Here is a 26,836-nt window from a genome sequence, read left to right as displayed (position 1 = left end):
TACTCTATATAATTACCAATTAGAGTTAACGTCCCATGGCACACTAGCAAAATATTAAAAAAATCTATTATTGCTGTTTCAGATATACAGTGGTACTGATGATCCTGACGTACTTTCTGCCTGTGGGATCGATGACCTTTACTTATGCTCGTATTGGCATGGAACTTTGGGGCAGTCAGAGCATTGGTGAATGTACACAACGCCAGGTGGAAAATATTCGCTCCAAGCGACGGGTATGTAACTCTTATCATTATTGTGACTAGAACCTCAAAAATTCAACATATTATTCAAGTAAGCAGCTATGAGAAATAAGTTAAAGACGCACGATCGTTAACGGATGAGAGCAGCAACTTCCCATGACATGCTCATAACATGCACGTTGTTGCAACAGTACCGGTAAAGAGCGAATGAAATCTGGATGAAGCTTTGCTGCATGTTAAAGGCGTTAATGTTTAATATCTGTTTCTTAAATGCAACTTATTACTGTTTCAGTTCACTAAACGCGTTATTTTTTGACACTCAATAGACCATAATGTTCTCTGTGAGATAGAATTTATTGATTTACTATCATCAATAAGCAAGTACCAGTCGGATGGCCATCTGTAACACCCCCCCTCCCGCAATCCACACACACACAATTAACGCGCTGGGTATAAATAAGGAAAAAGATCAACAGAGAAAAAACTAAAGTACTGCAGCTGTTAGATGTGGCAGGCTGATCACTAATGTGAAAATGAATGAGACATCATTCTTTGACAGATAGTAAAGCTAACTTAAGAGCTGTCATCATCCTGACTGGATTAGAGATGTCGTTATGCTAATTTATAGATTTAAGCAGATGCAGAAACTGTAGGAAAGCTAGGCATGACTGAAGAGAGATTGTGATTGAATGCCTTTATTTGGGACCGATCGAACAGAGAGATCATGAATCGTCGTGTGTCTGTAACATCTCTGACACTGATGACTCCCATGAATTTACAGTATTAGCTTAATCCTTTCAGCTCTGTCACCCCATCTGAGTAGGAAGACTGCTCATACTGAAGACTCCGGTGAATAAATTTAGAATACTTGCTTCGTTTTCAGACCTGCAACCGAATTTGAGTAGAATTGTGGCGGTTACTGTATTATTGTAACTCAAGTGACCGCAGTGTTGACATTTCTACGTAGCGGTGAATGCTGTGCTACGTAAACGCCAAATGGCCAGTTTTCCAAACACCGACATGCTCAGTAAATGGGGGAATAGTGGGAATGGCGATGATACCGACTGCAATGCTATGAGCGTAGGCACATTAGACATGCTTCTTCTGCCCCCTGTTCGTTTAGAAGGAATTCGTGTAACACTTGTCCTATTTGGGGTTCATGTCGATTCGTGCTAGTAGCGGTATGCACATGACATAATTTACTGAGCACAAGTCGAAATACACTCGAAGAAATAAGAAAAGTCTGCTGGTACCTGTTACCACACGTTATCCTACCTGTTGCAAGGATAGGTGAAGAAGAGCACCGAGAATCAATGTCTCAGGTGTTACATTTTCGTAGCAATAACACCGCTAAGCAAGGCATCTTACAGACCACTGTAGTCAATGTCACTGCTGGCGGTCGCAGTGCCTCGCCTAATGAATGTTCGTGACTCTACAGGTAACGACAGAATTCCTATCGGAAGCGGTGAGAACAGTAATCAATACATTTTTTTATGTCTTAATGGGAAAATTTAATCCAATTATCCTAAAATATCTGAAGCTTGTAGAACTTCTGTATTCGGTATGTTCCATTGTGCGGACTCAAAAGAGGAAATAACAAATACACTTTAAGTGTAACAAGGTTTTATTATGCCATTTTAAAAATAAAAAGCGATGTGTTTCATCAACTGTCTTTCTTGGGACATAATAGCGCACTTCGTTATTGAAATACGTTTCGCTGCTACATAGAACGCAGTACTGACTGCAAGGGGAAGAGCGTCGTTTGCTTTCAGAAAGTTGGTCTTATTTTATTTAGTCTTTGCTAATGCTTTCAAAATCACAGTTAAAGGAACCATTAGACCGTAAAAAATGACTTTCGTCTGCCGTTAGTCCAGCGATAATCCATCAAATATCGACTTTTTTAGTACAGACAATAGACCCTAAGAGCAGGGTTCCACAAATTTGAGAACAGAAAATACTCATCATACAATGTAGGCCGTGGTCGATGTATAAAACTCTCCCCAGATATTTCCTACAGATATTGTGACATTGTTCCGACAGTGCCTCACCACAACCTACTTTCAGTACAACAGTATCTTTCATGGACAGATAAACGGAGTGGCAATGGGCAGTCCTCTTAGTCCTGCTAGGGCTAACTTGTTTATCGAGACGTTTGAACAACGGGTGCTACAGACTGCAAGTAAGAGACCAGCCAGATGGTATCGCTAAGTCGATGACACTTTCGCAGTATGGAAACTAGGAGCAGAGTAGTTGGGTGCCTTCCTGATACATCTAAACAGCATTAACCCGAAAATCCAATTTACTATGGAGACGAAGAGTACTGGACAATTGATTTTTCTGATGTGTCTGTGATTAAACGACGGGACGGAACGTTGGGCCATAAGCTGTATGGAAAGGCCATTTGCATAAAGATTCAAACCACCACCCTAGACAAAAAGAGAGGTGTAATAAAAACCTTGGTAGACAGGGCGTACAAAATTTGTGAACCTGTGTATTTAAAAGATGAGACTGAACATCTACGGTCGACTTTCGTGAAGAATGTCTATTCTAGTAAGGAGACAGATCGAGCACTTCGCTCTAGGCAGAGAATCAGGAGCAACGACGAACAACAGCCGCCCAACTGCAAGGTTCTTCTTTCGTTCATTAGTAGGGTCACAGATCGCATTGGGAAAGTGTCAAGCAAGTATGAGGTGGAAACTGTTTTTAGATCCATCAGTGGCGTAAGATGCTCGACATCCTTTGGCTGCACCAGGGGTATATAAAATTACTTGTAGTAGTGGACAGGTTTACGTCGGTACCACAAAGAAAAGAGTGAACAGCCGCCTGGTTGAAAATAAGAGGAACTGCCGCTTGCGTCACACGGATAAATCGGCCGTAGCTGAACATGTTTACCAGGTAGGTAATCATGAAATAAAGATCAGTGACACGAGCGTCATATCTAAAACCTCGCATTATTATGCGCGCATGTATTGAGGCTATCTAGAATGATAAACACCATAATAATTTTAACAGAAAAGAGGAAGGTGTTAAACTGGATAAAATTTAGATGTCAGCGCTGCACCGGAAACGTGACGATCGATTACTCTCAATCGAGAATGTTGGCGTTACCAGAGACAGTCTCATAGCCGACGCCACGTGATGGACAGTGGCGCCCTCTGTACTGCCTATCCTCGAGTTCCCTTTGCAGTTCTCCTTTTACCACGGAGGGTGTCATTCCGCAGTCTGAGACGAAACGTCAGGAGAGAGTTTTATACATCGACCACGGCGTATGCGTCCGGAAGTTTTAAGTGAAGAAAATGCTCAGATTTAGAATCGCTAATAATTTAGAGCATTAGTAACGACGTGGAAAAAAAGCTGTATTGAAACAATTAACGAACCTAATTAGTAAAGCTTGTATCTTTCAGGGGAAAACCCGAGTAGTCACAGGAAATACAGACGGAGTTATCAGGTCAGTAGTGACGTTGAAGCCGACCTCCACGTCAACAGAAGGCAACAGAGCGCATATAACTAACCATAACAATAGAATAACAGTTTTCAATGATTGAAGTCGGCAACGCACGTTAGAACACGTATGAAAGTTGTTACGGTAGACGCTTCGAAGGCTGCTGGCAGCAATATTTGTGTTTTTTAAATTACGTCGGCAAGAGTAAGGAAGATGGCGAGAACCAGACTGTGGCCAGTGGTCTGTGGTAGGTCTACAAGATCTAAAAACTACCTCATTACCTGAGAACGCCTGAAATGTGTGATTTACTTAATCATTAGGGAATTCATCAAACTATGTAAGGTGCATCCGTCTTCATAATAAAAAACGCTAACACGGGAAAGACTATATATTGGGAATGATGTACGTTGCGAGAAACAGTACTCTGGAACCACTTTTTCATGACTTCAGTTTCTTCCAAACCCCATTACCGAAGAATGTGGTGGTGTGTTCAGCTAAAGTCGTATCTTGTATCTTTAGTTCAAATGTGTGAACTAGTATACCAATTTAATTTACAAAAATTAGAGATGAGATGCTACATTAAAAACTAGCCAAAATGTCGGAAAATAATTCACATGAAGGACGTACTAACACTGTAACTACAGATGTGTACATGGATAGAAAATATGGAAGCTGATGATTTGAGACTAAAGCTTGCCTCTAGGAAAAGAGTTGCTACTTTACAGATTACATCATGAAATAAGTACACGAAAATTTTGTGCAAATTAGATGCCATATATGTCTAATTCCCATGAGAAGTTGACATGAGAATGAATTTCGCAAGAAACTCTGAAACCGACCCTTAAGTAATGTAATTGAATTTGAGTGTCATTGTGTTACTGCCAATAAGACTCGTTCATCATTCCACGCCATACTCTAAACAACAGTTAAATCATGGGGTTTGTCGTGGTACCTCTAAACAAAAAAGTCTAAATTTATTTAACTAGCTGCAACCGTTAAAAGCATCGCCTTCAGGCATGCAAGTTTGGCTCTTGTCAGCCATCATCTTGCAACTGGTAAAACTATAACTGTAGAATATACGTAAGTCTACTGCGCTAAGATAATGGTTAAATACGTCAGCAGAGTTCTAGATTGTCTTTCCTCGGAAAAATCGACTCATACATGATTTTCACAAATAGCAAGATTGTTACATTTTAAGTTTGAAATGTACAAATACCATGGTGTTCAGAAATGTGGTGCCCTCAAACTTTAAACTGTGACCACATGTGAAGAAATATGTGGTAGGCAAAAATTTTGAATGAACTAAAGAGATTATGTTGGGAGGATAACTAATGAGTGCAGATGACTAGCACCCGTGAGTACCTGTAGACCTCCTTGTATTATCGTGTAGCGAAAGATGCCATAGACTTCCGTGATGTCGCTAACACCCCAACAACCGCCAGGACAAGCACTAGTGTGCTGTGGTCGTCACTGAGTATCATAGATCAGAACATTGTTATGCGTCATTAATATTAATTACCATTACATACTTACTTTGAAAGTCACAAAACACGGGCAGTAAAAAGAAACAGCCACATGGTGACAAGAGACACGATTACAGTACACGTGGGTGTAGGTAAACATGCACAGCACTACCGAGATTGTCCTTACAATTAGCTACGCAGCTGTAACTTACATCAATTGGTTGATTTTATTTATTTATCGTATGATACGCCAGCAGCATATATACAACGTTGTCATTACAATGCAAAGGAATATATATACAAATAAATTAAAAAAAATGAAATAGTGAGTGAAATATTTCTTATACATGCAAGTGGTCATTGTGACATGATATCAAGAAATATATGTGTCATACGAGACTAGAAGCTCTTGGTTACACGTTGATGTCCTGGACTTGGATCCATTTCATAGCTCGAGGTGGAGCTTCTATTGATGTGGTTCAGAATTTGCTCAGGTGTTCCACATTCACAGCTTCAGTTACCTACGAATCCCCATTTATAGAGCGTGGGCTTGCATCTAGTATGGCCACTTCGGATACGGCTGAGGTTAACCCAGCTTTTCCTAGCAAACCCGAGCACTTTCAGCGCTTTTGAGGTGTCAGTTATAAGGTAATAATTACTGACTGAGTTCTCCCATTCCTTTTTCCGAGCGTCTGTAAGGTTAAAGCTATCCTCTCCTCTTATGTAACTGTCATTCCAAATCGGGTTTCGTGATTTCAATCGGTGATTTGGTAATTTTCTAATGATGTCTTGAATAGGTAGGCATCTTGCGTAATATATTTGTGTTATTTTTCCCATTCTTTAATAGATAGAGTCCATCCAGCCAGACAGTGTAATAGGCAGCTGTTAAGTGTACGACTGCCTCTGATGTTTTTAGTCCTCTTTGAGAGCCAGCTTCTACGTATAATGTTAACTCCAGTACTGGCTCGCAGCAGCTACGATTATTGCGGAAGCCTGTATGGAACGGGGGTATCACTTCATCTATAGCTTTATAGATACGATTTTATATGAATCGTTCCAGAAATTTGTAGCTTGCGCTCAGTAGTGCTATTAGGCGATAGCTTGCTGGATCTTTGCGTAGTTTACCTGGTTTCAGTATTGCTATGGTGTGAGCTACTTTAAACTGTTGTTGGGTCTTCCGGGTGTTGAGGATCTTGTTCTAGAAATCTCTTAGCCAGGTTGTTCCCTGGGTGTTTGATGAATTCTGGGAAGATCCTGTCGGTGTCAGCGGCTTTCCTATTTTTGAGGCTCCTAGTGGCTTCTGTTATTTCTAACTCTGTGAAGGTGTTCGAGTAATCGGGGTGTGGTTGCAGAATTTTGGCCATTTCGTCTAACTCTTTCTTTACTTCAGCTGTAGCTGTCGGTCCAGTGGAACATCAGTGAAGCCTGTAAGTTTGTTTCACAATGGTTTTGGAAGAAGCAGAGCCCAATTTCCTTTGTAGTGACCATGTCTTTCTGCTGAAGTGGAGAAAGTTCGGCTCTGAAGTAACGTCTTCCATCTTTGTGTCCGTTTTTGGTTTAATGACTCCAGTATTTGTTTTCCCTTTTCGTTATGACCGCTCTCGCTGTGCTCTTGGTATAGCTTTTCAGACCCAGTCACAGCAGGGTATATATTCCTTAGGATAGCCTCCGGGTATGTTTATCTTGGCAGCACCGATTAACATCCCGATAAATCGTTTATACACTCCTGGAAATGGAAAAAAGAACACATTGACACCGGTGTGTCAGAGCCACCATACTTGCTCCGGACACTGCGAGAGGGCTGTACAAGCAATGATCACACGCACGGCACAGCGGACACACCAGGAAACGCGGTGTTGGCCGTCGAATGGCGCTAGCTGCGCAGCATTTGTGCACCGCCGCCGTCAGTGTCAGCCAGTTTGCCGTGGCATACGGAGCTCCATCGCAGTCTTTAACACTGGTAGCATGCCGCGACAGCGTGGACGTGAACCGTATGTGCAGTTGACGGACTTTGAGCGAGGGCGTATAGTGGGCATGCGGGAGGCCGGGTGGACGTACCGCCGAATTGCTCAACACGTGGGGCGTGAGGTCTCCACAGTACATCGATGTTGTCGCCAGTGGTCGGCGGAAGGTGCACGTGTCCGTCGACCTGGGACCGGACCGCAGCGACACACGGATGCACGCCAAGACCGTAGGATCCTACGCAGTGCCGTAGGGGACCGCACCGCCACTTCCCAGCAAATTAGGGACACTGTTGCTCCTGGGGTATCGGCGAGGACCATTCGCAACCGTCTCCATGAAGCTGGGCTACGGTCCCGCACACCGTTAGGCCGTCTTCCGCTCACGCCCCAACATCGTGCAGCCCGCCTCCAGTGGTGTCGCGACAGGCGTGAATGGAAGGACGAATGGAGACGTGTCGTCTTCAGCGATGAGAGTCGCTTCTGCCTTGGTGCCAATGATGGTCGTATGCGTGTTTGGCGCCGTACAGCTGAGCGCCGCAATCAGAAATGCATACGACCGAGGCACACAGGGCCAACACCCGGCATCATGGTGTGGGGAGCGATCTCCTATACTGGCCGTACACCACTGGTGATCGTCGAGGGGACACTGAATAGTGCACGGTACATCCAAACCGTCATCGAACCCATCGTTCTACCATTCCTAGACCGGCAAGGGAACTTGCTGTTCCAACAGGACAATGCACGTCCGCATGTATCCCATGCCACCCAACGTGCTCTAGAAGGTGTAAGTCAACTAACCTGGCCAGCGAGATCTCCGGATCTGTCCCCCATTGAGCATGTTTGGGACTGGATGAAGCGTCGTCTCACGCGGTCTGCACGTCCAGCACGAATGCAGGTCCAACTGAGGCGCCAGGTGGAAATGGCATGGCAAGCCGTTCCACAGGACTACATCCAGCATCTCTACGATCGTCTCCATGGGAGAATAGCAGCCTGCATTGCTGCGAAAGGTGGATATACACTGTACTAGTGCCGACATTGTGCATGCTCTGTTGCCTGTGTCTATGTGCCTGTGGTTCTGTCAGTGTGATCATGTGATGTATCTGACCCCAGGAATGTGTCAATAAAGTTTCCCCTTCCTGGGACAATGAATTCACGGTGTTCTTATTTCAATTTCCAGGAGTGTAGTTTTCTACTTTAGGTTTGATCCATCTTCGAATTATTTATTTATTTATTTATTTATATATATATATATATATTTTTTTTTTGGTATACTGCGGTCAGTTTACTTTGTTAAAATTCCACCGAGAATTCATGATGGAGTTTACTAGAAGAAATTCTACGTCCACGGTGACTAGACTTGGCCTGTGCTGACAGTCTCGGAAGTTCTTTAATACTTTATTTATTTGGGGTAATGGACGTTACTAGTGTCCATGCTAACCATACGCAAGTCTGCATTGGTGATTGTGTTCCATCTTGCGGATCGGAAAGTTTTCAGGTCCTTGGCAACGTAGTTCACATATAGATCGTCTTTTTCTATCAACTGGGCTAGGTTTGCACCGTTTTCATCACTGTTGCTGTAGGATCAGTTAGAGTGACGGCTGTTAAAATCTCCTATACATATTCAAAGATGAGGGAAGGTGTGAAGTACAGAATTTACCCAAGCTTGTAAATAGTCATGATAGTTACACCGTTAACTTCGATGGCTATTGTTTCAACGTCATGTTGCTGTTCTTATTTAATTATTCTATAGGGGCTGAGAGCGTTCCTGATGTATACAGCTGATCTGTGGTTAGTAGATGGTATGTGTGCTATCAGCTAATATCGTGTAATATTAATTCTTGCTTCAGGAGCTTCTTTGGCAGGTGAGTATCTTGGAGAGCTACTATGTCGATGGTATTATCAGTGGCCAATTTGCTTAGGTATTCGCATTTGACTCTGGAGATTCCTTCTACATTGATCTGCAATAATTTAAGGCCAAAGTGCCTTGTCAGTTGGCGTTTAAAAATGCCATTTTTGTTTTGTTTTCGCTGCTGCCGGTGGGGACCGTGAGAGATCGTCGTTTGTGTAGTCTTTTCGCCGTCCTTTTCTTTAAGGACGTTGCGCGGAGTCCACCATCTTGGAGGTCGTTTATACGACGCACCCCCGTCTACTGGTAACATGCAGATATTACTAACGTGCACGCATTCATAAGAGTGTAATCGATTATTGACTCCATCACTATGCTCCACACAAATTATGGTAACAGCAACTATAGCTACAGTGTTTCACAGCTGAACATACTATCGAACTGTACATCTCGTACAAGCAATGGCCTCTTCCCACTCAGATTTAAAAATATGAGGAAAGAGACAGCGCAGCCATACGTAAATTTATGTTGCTTCGGTTGCTGCATCACGGTATTTCTGATTAATTTCGATTTAACTGCTTGAGTGAAGACCAGGATTCCGCTCTCTTAGGAACATGTGGCAACTGAGAGCCGTTGTAGAAGTGTAACGATGATAAAACCCGTTGCTTCTAGCAGTTCATTGACGAAATGCCGATCTGCTGACATCTGGATGAGCTACGTTAATCAAACCATTGCATATAAAGGGCCTGCCAGTACTAATCAAATATATATTACTAATATACTTCAATTAACGTATTATTCTTACGGCGATGAATCAGTCATAGCTCTGGGGTTTCTTGCTGGCAGTCTACCGTGTGCTATCTAATTACCAAGTAGCTGTTGAATTCGTAGATCATTCCTGATTCTCTGTTGGGTCTGCGGACAGAATCAGTCACTTAGCGTTAGTAGATGGCCCTGACCATTGTTTCGTTAGATGTGCAGCTGTGAAAGACTTTTCCCACGCCCGTTCAAAAATACACTCCTGGAAATTGAAATAAGAACACCGTGAATTCATTGTCCCAGGAAGGGGAAACTTTATTGACACATTCCTGGGGTCAGATACATCACATGATCACACTGACAGAACCACAGGCACATAGACACAGGCAACAGAGCATGCACAATGTCGGCACTAGTACAGTGTATATCCACCTTTCGCAGCAATGCAGGCTGCTATTATCCCATGGAGACGATCGTAGAGATGCTGGATGTAGTCCTGTGGAACGGCTTGCCATGCCATTTCCACCTGGCGCCTCAGTTGGACCAGCGTTCGTGCTGGACGTGCAGACCGCGTGAGACGACGCTTCATCCAGTCCCAAACATGCTCAATGGGGGACAGTTCCGGAGATCTTGCTGGCCAGGGTAGTTGACTTACACCTTCTAGAGCACGTTGGGTGGCACGGGATACATGCGGACGTGCATTGTCCTGTTGGAACAGCAAGTTCCCTTGCCGGTCTAGGAATGGTAGAACGATGGGTTCGATGACGGTTTGGATGTACCGTGCACTATTCAGTGTCCCCTCGACGATCACCAGTGGTGTACGGCCAGTGTAGGAGATCGCTCCCCACACCATGATGCCGGGTGTTGGCCCTGTGTGCCTCGGTCGTATGCAGTCCTGATTGTGGCGCTCACCTGCACGGCGCCAAACACGCATACGACCATCATTGGCACCAAGGCAGAAGCGACTCTCATCGCTGAAGACGACACGTCTCCATTCGTCCCTCCATTCACGCCTGTCGCGACACCACTGGAGGCGGGCTGCACGATGTTGGGGCGTGAGCTGAAGACGGCCTAACAGTGTGCGGGACCGTAGCCCAGCTTCATGGAGACGGTTGCGAATGGTCCTCGTCGATACCCCAGGAGCAACAGCGTCCTTAATTTGCTGGGAAGTGGCGGTGCGGTCCCCTACGGCACTGCGTAGGATCCTACGGTCTTGGCGTGCATCCGTGCGTCGCTGCGGTCCGGTCCCAGGTCGACGGGCACGTGCACCTTCCGCCGACCACTGGCGACAACATCGATGTACTGTGGAGACCTCACGCCCCACATGTTGAGCAATTCGGCGGTACGTCCACCCGGCCTCCCGCATGCCCACTATATGCCCTCGCTCAAAGTCCGTCAACTGCACATACGGTTCACGTCCACGCTGTCGCGGCATGCTACCAGTGTTAAAGACTGCGATGGAGCTCCATATGCCACGGCAAACTGGCTGACACTGACGGCGGCGGTGCACAAATGCTGCGCAGCTAGCGCCATTCGACGGCCAACACCGCGGTTCCTGGTGTGTCCGCTGTGCCATGCGTGTGATCATTGCTTGTACAGCCCTCTCGCAGTGTCCGGAGCAAGTATGGTGGGTCTGACACACCGGTGTCAATGTGTTCTTTTTTCCATTTCCAGGAGTGTAGTTCAAATGGCTCTGAGCACTATGGGACTCAACTGCTGTGGTCATCAGTCCCCTAGAACTTAGAACTACTTAAACCTAACTAACCTAAGGACATCACACACACCCATGCACGAGGCAGGATTCGAACCTGCGACCGCAGCAGCAGCGCGGTTCCGGACTGGAGGGGCTAGAACCGCACGGCCATCGCGGCCAGCTTCCCACGCCCGTCTCATGTTTACAGCTCTACCTCTTCCCTCTGCATATTACACAGCAAATGAACTGGTCATTGGGTAAGACTGGTCTTTAAGCCCTTTCGCCAAAAAAATGAATTTCACTCTGCCCACAACTCTTAATGTATCCCAACACACAGACAAACGGTGAAAATTTCTCGGTGTGCCCAGCTTTATACTGTGGGGCTTCTAAAATTGCATTTCTGGCGTAGTATCTGCCCACTGGAAAGATCTTGGATCAATAACATTGATGTAAATGGAACTGTGCCTGAAGATGTTTGTATTTTAGACGTAAAAGTACATTCTTTTACTGCCAGGTCAAGAACGTTGCACACTGCACTCCCGTTTCTCCTAAATTGCTTCGAGGTCACAACCACCGACATCCAACAACATTATCTCATCTCGTAGATAATTATCCCTCTGTAATGTATCCTATAGTAGAGAACTTGAAAGTCGAATTTCCTTTTCTCACCCCTTGTTCGTACTACCGTAACAAGCGGTGAAATTTTGTGAATAGTGTATGAACTGCCGGATCGGTAGGTTATTTATGATAAATTTACATAAAATATATCATTTACCGTCTTAGTTCGTCAATACATTTCCGATCAGTCGGATATTTTCTTGAGTTAATATTCTGAACTAGTCATAGCTGAAAGAAAAAGAATAAATGGAAAGCCAGGCGGGGTGGCCGTGCGGTTCTAGGCGCTACAGTCTGGAACCGCTCGACCGCTACGCTCGCAGGTTCGAATCCTGCCTCGGGCATGGTTGTGTGTGATGTCATTAGGTTAGTTAGGTTTAAGTAGTTTTAAGTTCTAGGGGACTGATGACCTCATAAGTTAAGTCCCATCGTGCTCAGAGCTATTTGAACCATTTTGAACAAATGGAAAAATTCTCCTAATCGACGAAGAAGTGATGAAAAATTTCTTGTGTAACACCCCTCTGACAACGAAGAGTTTAGATACAGTGCACACCAGCTTGTATTGCACAAGGATAGAACAAGGAATGACTCGTGCCCTTTTCGTAGAAACCACACAAGCTTTCGTCTGAAGTGAAGTGGCGAGACTATGGAGAGGTGAAAGTAGTATAGCAGAAATAGGGTATCAACCAAACTCCCCGAAAATCAGAGTCCAGTGATTTAATAATATATCTTGTGCTACTAGAGCATTCATCTAGAATTTTTATGCAAGGAAATTAATTTTAGCGCTGTCAGCAGAAGACAAAGCGTCACGTAACACCTGGAGCAAACGATACACGTGCGCCGTGTGCTGCGAGGCGAAAGAATCAGAGTGAACGTGCAGTCCCGGGCTCCCGGCCGTAAGCCACCCATCCTCCGGCGCCGTAAATCTGCCGAGGGACTCGTCCTTCCCAACGACACTTTCCCGGGGGAAACATCTCACGCGATTCGGGTTTTCCCTGACCCGTTCTGCTTTCCGACCATACCTCCGAGGTGTTGTTGAATGCGTCCTCTGGGAATAAACCTCCTCCTGTACACAATATCCTTGGAAACTTCCTACAGCTATCGATTTACGAACGTCAGTCGAAGTCTTTCACTCCAATGCTCTGTTATTTTACGTCTACGAATATGAGGGGGTTAACGTCATTCACAGTGGACAGTAAGCGTGATTTCAAATATCTTTGGTATAGAGAAATGTTTCATTTCTTTATACGCATCGATATATGACATATTTTGGTCTCACATTTGTGATCTTCATATTTCCCTCGCCAAGACTCAGATATGATAAGGTGAGAAAATAAGCCAGTGTTTCATTTACGTCCCTTTATTGTTACGAGCATTGGAAAAGAGCATTCATAGAAGTATGAAGATCGAAACATTACTAGCCAGTAACAACTGACTGAAGTATATATTATTCAAGTTGAATATTTGTTCATCTAACACAACACAGTCGGGAGAGACTGATGTAGGCATTCCACTCCTGTGACGTCATCAAGTACTACATGTTGTTGTTGTTGTTTTCTATTTCGTTTTAGCCATTAACTTTCCGATTTTCCCATCTTAATTATTGTCACATACGCAAGAAAACAGTAAAAATTAAACATCTGTATGACAAATAGTGACTCTAGTATTATGTCAAATTGTTCACATCAAATGGGTTGTTTTTCAGATAGATCGAATTTCAGACATGATACCTGCAATTTAAGTTTTCGAGTGGGGTCTAGAGATCATGTTAGGAAGGTCGCCCGATGATTACTATAATAGGGCTGCTTCCACTTTGTACTGTCTTTCTTGCTAAGTTAATCTAGTGCTAAGTCTAATTTTTAGCGAAATGTAATTCTAGTCGTCTTCAAGTCCACCTCTATAACCAACAACTTCATTTGCAACTAATTCAGTTTACGAAAACGAGACGCTGGCTGGATTGTGTCACCAATATATAAATTTATTACTGTGTTTCCAATACCTGAAATTAGTGCAACATTTCTTTCCATTGGTGCACTTCAAGCTACTGAGTGTTTCAAACGAATCTGAAAGCAATTAAAGAAGATAGCTTTGAGAAATTAATGAAATCTAATTTTTCGCTCCATAGACAGTTCAAGAACAGTATCACTATTTCAACAACATGAAAGTAAATTCCTGACATGACAATATTTACGCAAACGACTGTAACAGTTGTTTATTATCTATTACAGGCCAGTTTCAGCTACCATGTCATTGTCAAGCGTTAGCTGCTAGGAACGAACAGTGATTACATGCACCTTTTACAAGAAATGACAAATTTACAAGAGGTTCCCTCTTTCCAGTAGAGTGAATAAGCTAATAACTTACCGGTTGTGCATGGGGCAGGCCGACGTGCTATCCGGCAACCAGCCTATGCCGAACAGACATAAAACTGACGACAAATAATCATGCAAATAAACTCTTATAAAAGCAGTTTAAAAGCAGTAGCAGAAACGAGCACACTGACCACTGCGAGGCAACAATAATTTAAGATGATGTCATAGTAGCGGAAATGGAAGAGCAAATAAGATCAGCAACTGAATTCTAGTTGAGGTATAATTATCGTTCGTGCTAGCGTAAAGATCATAGTTTCAAAAATGGAAAGCAGTAGGTCAAAGATCAAAAATAAATTAGTACTATCGCTCCAAACAAAGATATTCATAAAAGCCTGCAATGAAGAAGGGACACTGCTACTGATATATGGAAACAAGTTCCAGCAGTGTCTGTAATTATGCACCATAAACTGTCAATAACATAATATTAGAAGGAGCATTCAATCAAATTTTTTATGTGTTCGCGATATATATATATATATATATATATATATATATATATATATATATAGAGCGACTTGGCTTTAAACGTAAGGTGAAATAAAATATTAATTGCGGAATATTGTAAGGTCACTTTTAACGTCTCTAAAATACAGAACACCGTTTCCAGAAACATTCTCACAATGGCCCTTCAGTTTACTTAGCTATACAATAATACATTTAACGGAGCAATAATAAGAGCAGAGAACTTGGACACATAAGATGTTTACAGGTTTGTACGTGGTTGTTTTATGATTCACATTAAAGTCACTCTATAGTATATGGGAGATTCAATATTAAATCTATTTAATCAAATAAAATGATAAATGCCACACAACATACCCGCTGCATCGTGCAAGATATTATAGTAGATCACTACATATGTTTTTAATATACATCATTTGCCTCCTATTGCTCAAAGATATTTAAAAACCGCAAACATCTACATGAAAACACAAAAAGCTTCTTGATGACGAGATGTTACAAGAAGCTAGTGACGTCCACTTGAAATACGAGGTCCAAATCGAATCGTGTCACGCCCGTATATTAATATACATAATCTTTATAAGTGTATTACTTCAGACTGCCTAATCACCACTACGAGTAGTGTGAAGTATAGGATGAAATTTGTCTGAGAACCTCTTATTATATGAGTCTGATCATTTAGCATATCGTTTGGTCACCTTTTAAAGTGATCATATTTAATCTCCACCCCTTTAAGGATGTCCTTGACCTTTCATTTCATTATCCAAAGTAGAATAGGGAGTGACGTTTCGATGTTATTGGCATTTTGGTGCATTTCTCTTAAATGTGTACCAAAAATAGTAGAAGCATTACCATCGGTAAACCGGGGGTGCTCTCTGAAACGTGTACTGAACGCCTGTCCAGTTGTATATTGGAGTCGAAGAGTCCAAGTGTGGTGTCTCCTTCCTAGGTTCACTAGACAAACATTCAAACAAATCGTATCAGTGAGTTTTATTACAGTAAGATAATTATAATACTTAACATTTGCAGTTACACAGATCTGTCGCAAGCAAAGGGCGATATACATAATAAGCAATCTTCTTCAGTGTAGACAATTTCAAGTCTGTGCTACAAAGATAGAACAAGCGAAGTAACTAGAGTTGTAGCTGCTAGACAAGTGCCTAATCTTGAAGCTGCTATTCAACTGGGAGATTGTCAATTGTTCGCGGCGCTTATGGCCGCTTCGCACAGGGGCCGCTGCTGTCGCGTTGTCGTCCTGGAGGGACCTGTGGTCAGCGTGTGATCTGCTAACTTCTCCTCATAGCCTTTTGTACCCTGTCGTTCCCGACTGGCGTGCCGGCGCTTGACTTTACGAAGCAACGCCAATATTATTATTTTATTGCAATAACATAATTCTAGAAGGATGGTGAACAATTGCTACCAAACTTCCTGCGCATTAATGGAGATGAAAAGAATTATTCAACATACCGAAGAAGCGATGATGGGTACAAAGTCCCTCCGAGGTATGAGGAATAACAGTTAAACAGAGCACGAAACTTTGCTATAATAGAGCGACTATGGTTAAAAATGTCATGCCAGGATGTACCGGAAGAAAAAGTGACCATGCAGTCAGTGATAAAAAATTGAACGTACGGGACCATTTTAAAAAATTACACACCAAAGCTTGACTCTCTAATAACCGCTTACGCGCCCAAAAATCAAAGTTACAAGTACGTCAAAGATCATAGTGACAAAAGAAAGAATACACATAAGAATAATATCATTGCAATATATACATATCGATGTATCGAAGTACCTCTACATTAATGAGATCAAATCTGAATGTTGTCACAGAAATATGTTAACTATTTTACAGAAACACAGTAGAATATTGCTGGTATCGAGAGGTTGAGATGAGGTGCCGTAATGGTTACGTAATTCAAGTATCATTACAGCATGCAGCTAACATATAAATACAGTGAATGTTTACAGTATGGCAATATCCTCAACATTCTCGCTGTTGACATCAGTAATGTCACTTTACTCAAATTTGCAAGAAATATAGCTCATCCTGTTTTCTTCAATGAAAAATACCCAAACTCCTGTTGACGCAGATCACCATTAAAAATTGACAGACAGGGGACAAAGTTCTGCTACGTTAATGAAAACTTAAACTAGAGGAACCATATAGTAGAATTCCAAAATTATTTAGACTCAACCGCTTTACCCACAAGAATAACTGCAACCTATGGAACAAAGTATTCAGAAAGCCAATAAATTGTATGTAATTTCATTTCCTTTTATCCTACAGTACAGTATTCTCAGGTACCTCACCATTTAGGCAGACAGTAAAATGCTTGGTTTCCACTAACATCCTGCAGGTATATATTTAAGTAACTGGGAATTTTAACTACAGACTCATAGCACATTTATTCAATAATGAAACCTGTTGTCAACAGTGCATTGTTGTTTGAAGATAATAGAAAAAAATTAGTGAAAATAACAACCACAGGAAAAAAAATGTGCTACATACCCTTTAAAAAATTTACAATGCCCTGCAGACACAAAACGTGTCATAAATAGAAGGCAGAAACCCATTGTGGTTGTGTCATAAAAAAGTGATTTATCGAAAATAACAGAAATACTTTGCAATAAATCAGTCACCCTCGCCGCAGACGGAATGTCGTTTTACAAATAAATAGAAAACGTTTCTATGCATGAATTAAATTTTTTTCCCTTACGAACAAATTCTGTACGATAGAGAAATTCTTGAATATAAATAAGTGGACAGTTTAAAGCCTGTCAGTAGCAATGATTTAGACTTATGAATGTATGCATATTTCTTAACTTCATTATCAAAGAGAAGTTGCGCCTCAGGTGTAATTCTTTTTCTGTTTCATAAAAGGAAAGCACAGCTGGCTTCGTGACCTTTATACTATCTTCAGGTGGACGAGTCCATTAAAATCGAATTTGAACTTTACTCTTTGCAAACGTAGATTTCATAGGATCACCAACAGGATTGGGCAAATTTTCTGTGCAGCCTTTTGTTCCTTTGGAATGTTTCGTATCGATGAATATCAGGAACGGCCTCTGTGGAGTATGTTCTAACTAGCTAAGACTGTCACTGATTCTAATGACCTCGTCGTTAAAGAAAACTTAAACATTAATATTCCTTCCATTTTGCTTATAATAATACACCTAACTTTATTTTGGTGAATTTGGTGGTTATATTAAAAGATTTGTGCCCTGACCCAATAAACCATAAACATAAAATGAAATTATGGCAGTACAAAAATATGTTAACTATGACTTTTGTTCCTCGTGGTTGCTCTTCTACATTACATATCTCTTTAATTAAAGTAACTGTAGTTATCGTCGTTATTATGTTCAAAGCGCTGGGCTACTATTTTCGGCAAGTTTCTTTGTGATTGCTTCGCTTTCGATATCGTGCATCGGACTGTAAAATATTTATTCGTCAGCCACAAATTAACCAATGACCGCTGTCTCAAATTTACGATACCCGCGTCTGCATTTAATTGCTGTTCAGTGCACTGTTTACCACATAATACGTCATCTTTGCCCTGTGACTTAGTTGTCACTGTATGTTACCTATCGCAGGTAAGTGCTATTATACTAGCAGCATCACACAGCTCTGTCTCGGTTCTGAAGCGAACGTGCAATGCTGTGTTTTGGTGAGCATGTGGTTCTGAACAGTATCTTGATTACTTACTAGCAGCCGGCCGCTGTGGACGAGCGGTTCTAGGCCCTTCAGTCCGGAACCGCGCTACTGCTACGGTCGCAGGTTCGAATCTTACCTCGGGCATGGATGTGTGTGATGTCCTTACGTTAGTTAGCTTTAAGTAGTTCTAAATTCTAGGGGACTGGTGACTTCAGATGTTAAGTCCCATAGTCCTCAGAGCCATTTCAACCATTTGAAGAATTGAATTTCGTCAGCGGAAAGATCTCAATGAAGCTCCATTGTCGCATAATTATGTCACTGAGTGCTGTGAATCTAAAAAAAAAAAATGACCTTTCTCATTCGTCCGGCTTTAATTCCTCTTCGCACTTATTCAGCCAGACTATCGTGTACATTACAGCAAAGTAGTACGTTTTTGAAGATGCCATTTTTTCAGTTATTTGAAAGGACCGGAAATAAGGTATTTGGCAACACTATCAAATTTTAGCTAAAGCATTGTGGTGATTTTTGGAGCCTATTCTTGTCATAGTAACTTTTCTTTACTACTGCATTCATCTTTCCATTAATCTAGATTGTGTCATTCTATTCGCAGCGATTCATTTCCAAGGCATTAGCGAAAGCTCCATCGAATGTGACAAAACCAGGATAACTGCTCAGGTAGCATAGCATCAGAAAGGGTTTTAATGAATAGCAGTTTATTTATTACGTTCTATGAGTCTCATTTTATTTCGCAGTGGCACCGCGCAGTATCGTCTCCCAAAATCATTTTATACATTGCATATTCTTGTTTATAATATCCTGGTGAGGTAGCATACGTCTGATGAAATTAAGAAACATACATAAATTTATACGTCTATATCGTATACACTGACAACTTATTTCTATCTACGGTCGCAGGTTCGAATCCTGCCTCGGGCATGGATGTCTGTGATGTCCTTAGGTTAGTTAGGTTTAAGTAGTTCTAAGTTCTAGGGGACTGATGACCACAGCTGTTAAGTCCCATAGTGCTCAGAGCTTCACTTATTTCTATCTACTCAATGATTCCTCAATGCTAAAGAAGATGTTGTTAGGCGAAAAAACTTTAATTCATATTTGGAAACCGTCTTATATTGAATGGATAAAAACCACATTCCGTTTGAGGGGACAGTGATTTACAGGGTGCGTAGGATAACCACAAGAGTGCTCTTGTGTGTACGAAATCGTACCCCAGACCTTAATTCCAGGTATAGGTCTAACGTGAATAGCACTCAGAAAGGTAGGTTGTAGGCCTTCAGCTGGCCTCCTAACTAGCACACGGTCTTCACTGGCACGGAGACAGAACCATATCTCATCAGAAAACACAACAGGCCTCCAACATACCATCCAGAGTGCTCTAGATTAGATTAGATTAGATTAGTTTTTCGTTCCACAGATCCGTGCTCAGGAGATCCTCGTGAATGTGGAAAATGTCAAACTTTCTTCTTACTTTCTTTAAATTTTTTAAGCTGAACTAACAACACTAATAGTATGAGTATATACAATACATCATTTTTTTAGCTGAAATAACAATACAAATAGGATGAGTATATTCATCATTTATTGCTATTAAAAAATTCGTCAATGGAGTAGAAGGAGTTCGCCACTAGTAAGTCTTTCAGGCTCCTTTTAAACAGAACTTTATTTGTAACTACATTTAGTATGTTTGGTGGCAAATTATTTAAGATGAGTGTTTCTGAGTAGTGGACTCATTTTTGAACTAAAGTAAGTACTTTTAAGTCCTTGTGCAGATCATTTTTGTTCCTGGTATTGTATGTATGAACCGAACTGTTTGTTGGAAAAAGAGATATATTAATTAGGGCAAATTTCATTAAGGAGTAAATATACTGGGAGGCAGTAGTTAGTATACCCAGTTCTTTGAAGAGGTTTCTACAGGGCGTCTGTGAATTTACTCCACAGATAATACGTATTACACGTTTTTGGACTCTGAAAACTTTTGTGTGACTTTAAGAGTTACCCTAAAATATTATACCATATGACATTATGGTATGAAAGTAGGCAAAGTATGCAAGCTTTTTCATTTTTATTCATTTTTATGTCGCCTATGTCTGCTAACACTCGTATTACAAATACAGATTTGTTAAGGAGTTTCCGCAGTTCTGTCGTGTGCTCGTCCCAACGGAATTTATTATCAAGTTGTAATCCCAGGAATTTGAGACTGTCAACCTCTCCTATATGCTCTTCTTCATACTTTATGCATATGCTGGGTGGAAACCTCTTACAGGTTGTGAATTGCATATAGTGAGTCTTTTCGAAGTTAAATGTCAGTGAGTTGGCTACAAACCATTTATTAGTATCCATAAAAATATCATTAGCAGATCTATCTAGAACTACACTCGACATACTATTTATTGCAATACTTGTGTCATCTGCAAACAAAACGAACTCTGCATCTGGCAGTGTAACTGATGAGAGATCATTAATGTTCACAAGAAAAAGCAATGGTCCTAAGATGGATCCTTGTGGAACACCGCATGTAATATTTTCCCATTCTGATGATGACTTAATTCACTAGTCCCTTGCACTGACACCCTTTGTCTCCTGTTAGCGAGGTATGACTTGAACCATTTTGCAGCACTGCACATGACACCATAGAAATCTAATTTATTTAAAACAATGTTGTGTTTCACACAATCAAATGCCTTCGACAAATCACAGAAAATGCCTGCTGCTTGTAATTTTTTACTTAATGAATTAAATACATTTTCACTGTACGTGTAAATGGTCTTCTCGATATCAGAACCCTTCAGAAATCCAAAATGTGTTCTTGATAATATGTTATTTGTGGTCAGCCAGCCGCTGTGGCCGTGCGGTTCTAGTCGCTTCAGTCTGGAACTGCAGGACCGCTACGGTCGCTGGTTCGAATCCTGCCTCGGGCATGGATGTGTGTGATGTACTTAGGTTAGTTAGGTTTAAGTAGCTCTAAGTTCTAGGGGACTGATGACCTCGGATGTTAAATCCCATAGTGCTCAGAGCCATTTGAACCACTTTTTTTTATTTGTGGTCAAATGGTTGAGAAGCTGCCTGTACATTACTTTTTCTAAAATTTTTGAGATTGCTGGACGAAGTGAAATCGGTCTGTAGTTTGATGGCATCTCTTTATCCCCTTTCTTGAATAGAGGCTTAACATCTGCATATTTTAACCAGTCAGGAAATGTCCCAGTTATAATTGACTGGTTACACAAGTAACTTAGAATTGTACTAAACTAACAAGAACATGCCTTAATTTACTTTGTTGATATTTCATCGTAACCACTAGAATGCTTTGTTTTTACAGATTTTATTATGGTAGTTATTTCTTTTGGTGAAGTGAGTGACATATTCAATTATCTGAAGCTATCTGTTAAGGCTAGTATCAGATATTCAAGGGCATTATTTACTTATCCTGTCAATCCCATTCTATCTGTAACGGATATAAAGTACTAGTTAAACAGATATGCCACACTATGCCCATCGGTTACTAATGTGTCATCTACCCTTAATGCTATTTGGTCCTGTTCCTTTTTGGTTCTACCAGTCTCCTCTTTCACTATATCCCATATTGTTTTTATTTTGTTTCCTGAATTTGCTATCTTCTTCTATAAGTGCATTTGTTTAGATGTCTGAATTACTTTTTTTAATAATTTACAGTATTCCTTGTATTTAGCTAAATTATCAGCATTGGAGCTATTCTTGGTCGATAGATACATTTTCCTTTTTGTCTTGCAGGAAATCATTATTCCTTGTGTAATCCATGGTTTCATTATAGACTTCTGTTTAATTTGAGTAACTTTTAGAGGAAAACGGTTTTCAAACATGGTACCGACATGGTTCATGAATGTGTTATATTTTTCATTCATATTTTCATTCGCTTGACACTACTGAAGTCGCAAATGGCGGTGGTTTTGGGTCAGTGGAACTCACGCTCCAGGATGTGTGGATCGGAATTGTCCTTGAAGTAACCAATTTGTAACAGTTCGTTGTGTCACTGTGGTGCTAACTGTTGCTCAGATCGCTGTTGTCGGTGCAGGAAGATGCGCCAGAGCCACAGGCAGACCACGACGGTCTTCCCTCTCGTAGTGCCACGTGGCCGTCCGAAGCTCGGTCTTCTTGCGACCGTACGTTCTCGGGGCCACCGCTGCCAGCAATCATGTACAGTTGCTACATTCTTGCCAAGTCTTTCTGCAGAATCACAGAAGGACCATCCAACTTGTCATAACCGCATTACAGGAACCCATTCAAACTTAGTAATGTGTTGATAGTGATGTCTTTGTCGCCTTACATCAGCTCACCACGTCCAATCTAAAAAGTAACTAACGCTCACGATCGTGACGGCATGTATTTGAAGCAGATCTCCTCATAATGGCGCTACTAATGCCTGTCTTATGCGAATGGCGCGAAATCTGAACAGACATTACCTTTCGGATTTAGAAACACGCCTACCAAATATCGTTTATCTCACACAAATCCTTCATAGTCGTGCGTTTTTGTTTCCGTTAGTGTATATTTCTGTCTCTTATTTATTGCTAATAGAGCTTATTTTCTGACAATAATGGTATTTTATTTAGGCACCTGGAAAATAGTTTCGCTGGTGCCTCTAACGTCACTGCGAATGCATATGTTGCAGCTCTACGGGTACACTTCCCGGCCATGCGAATTTGTTACTCTACGTTGCCTTTAATGCTCTCGATATATATTTTACCCCAACCTCCTGACGTTCCGAGTGGGGTATCGAAAAGACAAAAAATTCCGTGTGTTCTTAAATAATACTAAACTTACATTATACCTCGGGATGGTACTATCAATAGATTACCCGAAAAAAATTAAGAAAAAAACTTGCGTGAGTACCTGCGATGTAAACTATGACTGCTTGTTATGGGTGCAATGTTTATTTTTAATTTCTGCCTTAACAGCGTGACGTAAGTGTCATAACTGATGTAGTCTAAGGGCACCTGCCTTTCTAGAATCTGAGTAATGGAGACACAGATAGGGCTTCTCATGAAAGATAATCACATGCAATAGCCTGCGAAGAACAAAGATCTTCACTGAAACGTAATTTTCATGAACAAACGAGTTTGCAGAAATGTCGTGCGATTGTTTTATGTACTTTAAAGGTTAATCAATAGCGAAAGCTTATCAGACTTCGATCTAATGCTGTGACCAAATACTGTGAGAGAAATGCCTCCGTCTGCATCTGTCGTTTCACCCTTTTCCTGTCCGCTACATTATTAAACCTGCTCCACCGGGGGAAGAGAATGAAGTGGAATTCGATCCTGCGCAGGTGGTTTCGAGTGTTCGCTCTTCCCCGTGGGTTTCCAGATTGGATTCGAATACACATCAGGTGGCGAAAGAAACGTGTGCGGTTTGCGGGGCAGCTCGTCTAAGTGTATTATAAACGAACACATAAGTTCCTAAAAGCACTATGCATTTATTGAGGTAGCTAAGACAACTTGAGAATTTGAAATTAGTAAAACATAAATTTAGGAAAAATATGAAATTAAAGAAAAAATACATGGTTTCATACATTTAGTCTTTCCAACGCCATGTTATCAGGAAATACCAAATATTCGCATTTATAACGATGTGTGCCTTACCTTTATTTTACGTTGAGTTGGAATCTGTACTGAAGACCATATTATAATTTAATTCGGCAAAAGTAGCGGTGCTGCATTAACATTATATTACACAGTCACAAAAGCAGCCAATTAAGTTTTTGAGGATGACTGCTTGTTGTCAAAATATATACGCCCTATATTGTAGTCATAATATCTTATAATTTATAACTGTGCAGTATTAGAATATTCTAAGTGCATAAATTTCGTCCCGACGTTAGGAATTAGATTATGTACCACTAACAGTTTTAATACGTGCTACAAAATCGGAATACGTAGTTATCTCTGTTCCATTTGCTTTCGCGTTATCCGTTCGCCATGTGCGTCATATCTTTAGTATAACTCTGTTTAAAATTTAGTAAAAACAGTAAGTTGGTGGATAATACATGGAATTCTTTGAATTTAAATGTCAATATAAAGTCTGAAAGAATCATTTCGAGGTATTTGTTTTAACTTTTGTATCAATTATTATTCTTTAAATATTTGTGTCTAGAGCCAAGAAATAGAAACGTGCAGAAGAGTAAGGCGCTAATGACCATACATCCTCTGTATCAGTGCTCCAGTTTTAGATTCATTGTATTTTCGTAACAACATAGAACAAGGGAATCATATGCAATGAAGTGTAACTATTGAACATAAAGAATTTTCAGTAATAACGTTTCTTTTAGTTGTACAAATTTATTCATTAAGCAGCTAAACTCATTAGGATATTTTGTTGGCAATTGGATTTATGGTTGTTTTACTCGTTTTTACATCTTACGAATATATTTATACAACAAGGGAGCTCGGCCTCTTCGTTACAAAGCATACCGGCTTGTGTATCCGAACGCCAGAATGTCCTCAACGCTTTAAGAATTGTAGTCGTAGACTTTAAATCTGGAAGCACCTCTGTTTGCCAACTCAGAAATACCACCAAACAAATATTTAGCTCTTTTCACATAATGCTGTAGATAACTGAGACACGGTAAAATTGTGACATAGCAAAATGTATGGTGTTCAAAGCATATAATGAGCGCAATGAATCTTATTTACAGTTGGAATTAAGACTTTAATAAATACTGTCACTGTCTTCAAGAGATGTTGCAGATCAAATCTGCTTTTCCGTTGAGAGTGACAGTCTTTTTGTTCTGAGTATTGTGAGTGTTCTAAGGATATCAACCGTTTGCAGAATGCGTTTCAAGTAAACATTGCTTTTTAAGTGTGTTAAGTGTGACATGACAGCCTCAGATATGAAATATTTCATGCTTCAGAGAAATAAATTTTTCATTAATGATCACTGCGGAATAATTGTAGTACTATATTCAGAGTGGTAGAAGCTTGTCGATTAAATTACCACTCCCAGTGTCTAGAGAAAGTTCACAAATTGTAAGTTTGTTACTCTGTCATTCTTTCTTATGGAATCATTTGAAAGATACAAGTTTAATTTCTCCGTCACACTGTACGCTCGAGTTTCCTATCTGAAACAGTTAAATGTCACTATTACATCCGATTGATAGATCACGCTATTCCAAGTCGCAGATACATCATAGCAGTTCCACTCAAGCTTTACTGAGACGAGCAATAATTAAAATTCTAAAACTATATTCAAGTTATTAATATCAGAAGTCTACTGAAGGTATTAAATTACATTAAATATAGTCTCATTTACTTCTTGATATGAACGAAAACATCTGTTTAGAAGCGTTCAATAAATTATTGAAATTTTCTAAATCCAAATGCACGAACGCTCCAGTACTACTGGTTGTATAAAACAGCGGGTACTAGGTTGTAACTAAACAGGATGTTCTGCATGAAACCCTGGCGAAAACTGCACATTAAATAGTCTGTACTTGCCACAAATAATTTGAATAGGAAAATAACAACCAAGCAAAGTCTGTGAGTAATTACAGTATCCATTACTGACAGTATTGTCCGTCACCTAACATTTAATACTGTGTTGAAGGACACGCAAACAACTCTGACAAGATAGTGCTTCTTACTTGTAGCGTCAACCTCGAAGATCGTAGGAAGACCTATTTGTCATAACCGTTTTGTGCAATTATGGAAGCAGGGTTCTGCCTTTAGTGAATACCAACCGTTTTTAATCAAAACCCTATTTTGATAGATGTACATTTGAAAGAAATTACGAACAGTACGTAAGCTTCACTGACAATATGACGTCTTTTCTTCTTTTCTTCTTTTTTTAACTGGTCGTACACAAACACTTACATTTGTTCTTTCTATCGTATGTTTACTGTGATTAAACACAGAAAACCCGATATTATTGTGCTATAACATCTGCTGCGGAAGATGGCTATGCAAAGGAATACATTGTTATATGTCAGTATACATCTCTCCAGTGTGTCAACTAAACTGTTTTATTTGGAGAACATGTACCATGTTTTCCATTCGGAATAGCGTCTCGCACGCCAGTTGGCAAGTGGACGCGTGCTTTCGCTGTAGAAATCTTGGTCTCATGTGTCTTACTGACGTTGGGTGAATGTCGTTAAGTCACTCTCCTAAGAAAAAGCAGCTCGAAAAACTGCTAATCGAATTTAACTTACGCTATTCCAGGGTGACACACACTGCACACAGCTAAGGAGTCAAACTGATGTCCAAGTTCTCTGTAGTAAGGACGGACTAGTAATGTACTTGCCCATTTTAGTTTCTTAGCTGCTGCCACTGCCGTATGTAAAAGTGTAATTATGGCGGTTTCAAAGTGTAAAATTGTTTCCAGACCT

At 40.9% G+C, this 26,836-nt stretch overlaps 1 protein-coding gene across 1 annotated transcript in view; it reads left to right on the top strand.

Moving 5' to 3' along the window:
* LOC124556151 (tachykinin-like peptides receptor 99D) overlaps positions 1-26,836 on the top strand; it is a 192,971-nt gene that overhangs the window by 39 nt on the left and 166,096 nt on the right. The window contains exon 2 of the mRNA XM_047130164.1: positions 83-233. Coding sequence (XP_046986120.1) covers positions 83-233 — 151 coding nt within the window. The remainder of the gene's footprint in view (positions 1-82; positions 234-26,836) is intronic.

This window comes from Schistocerca americana, chromosome X, assembly GCF_021461395.2.
Source record: "Schistocerca americana isolate TAMUIC-IGC-003095 chromosome X, iqSchAmer2.1, whole genome shotgun sequence".
Lineage (NCBI taxonomy): Eukaryota > Metazoa > Arthropoda > Insecta > Orthoptera > Acrididae > Schistocerca > Schistocerca americana.
This window is presented reverse-complemented; position numbering and strand designations above follow the sequence as displayed.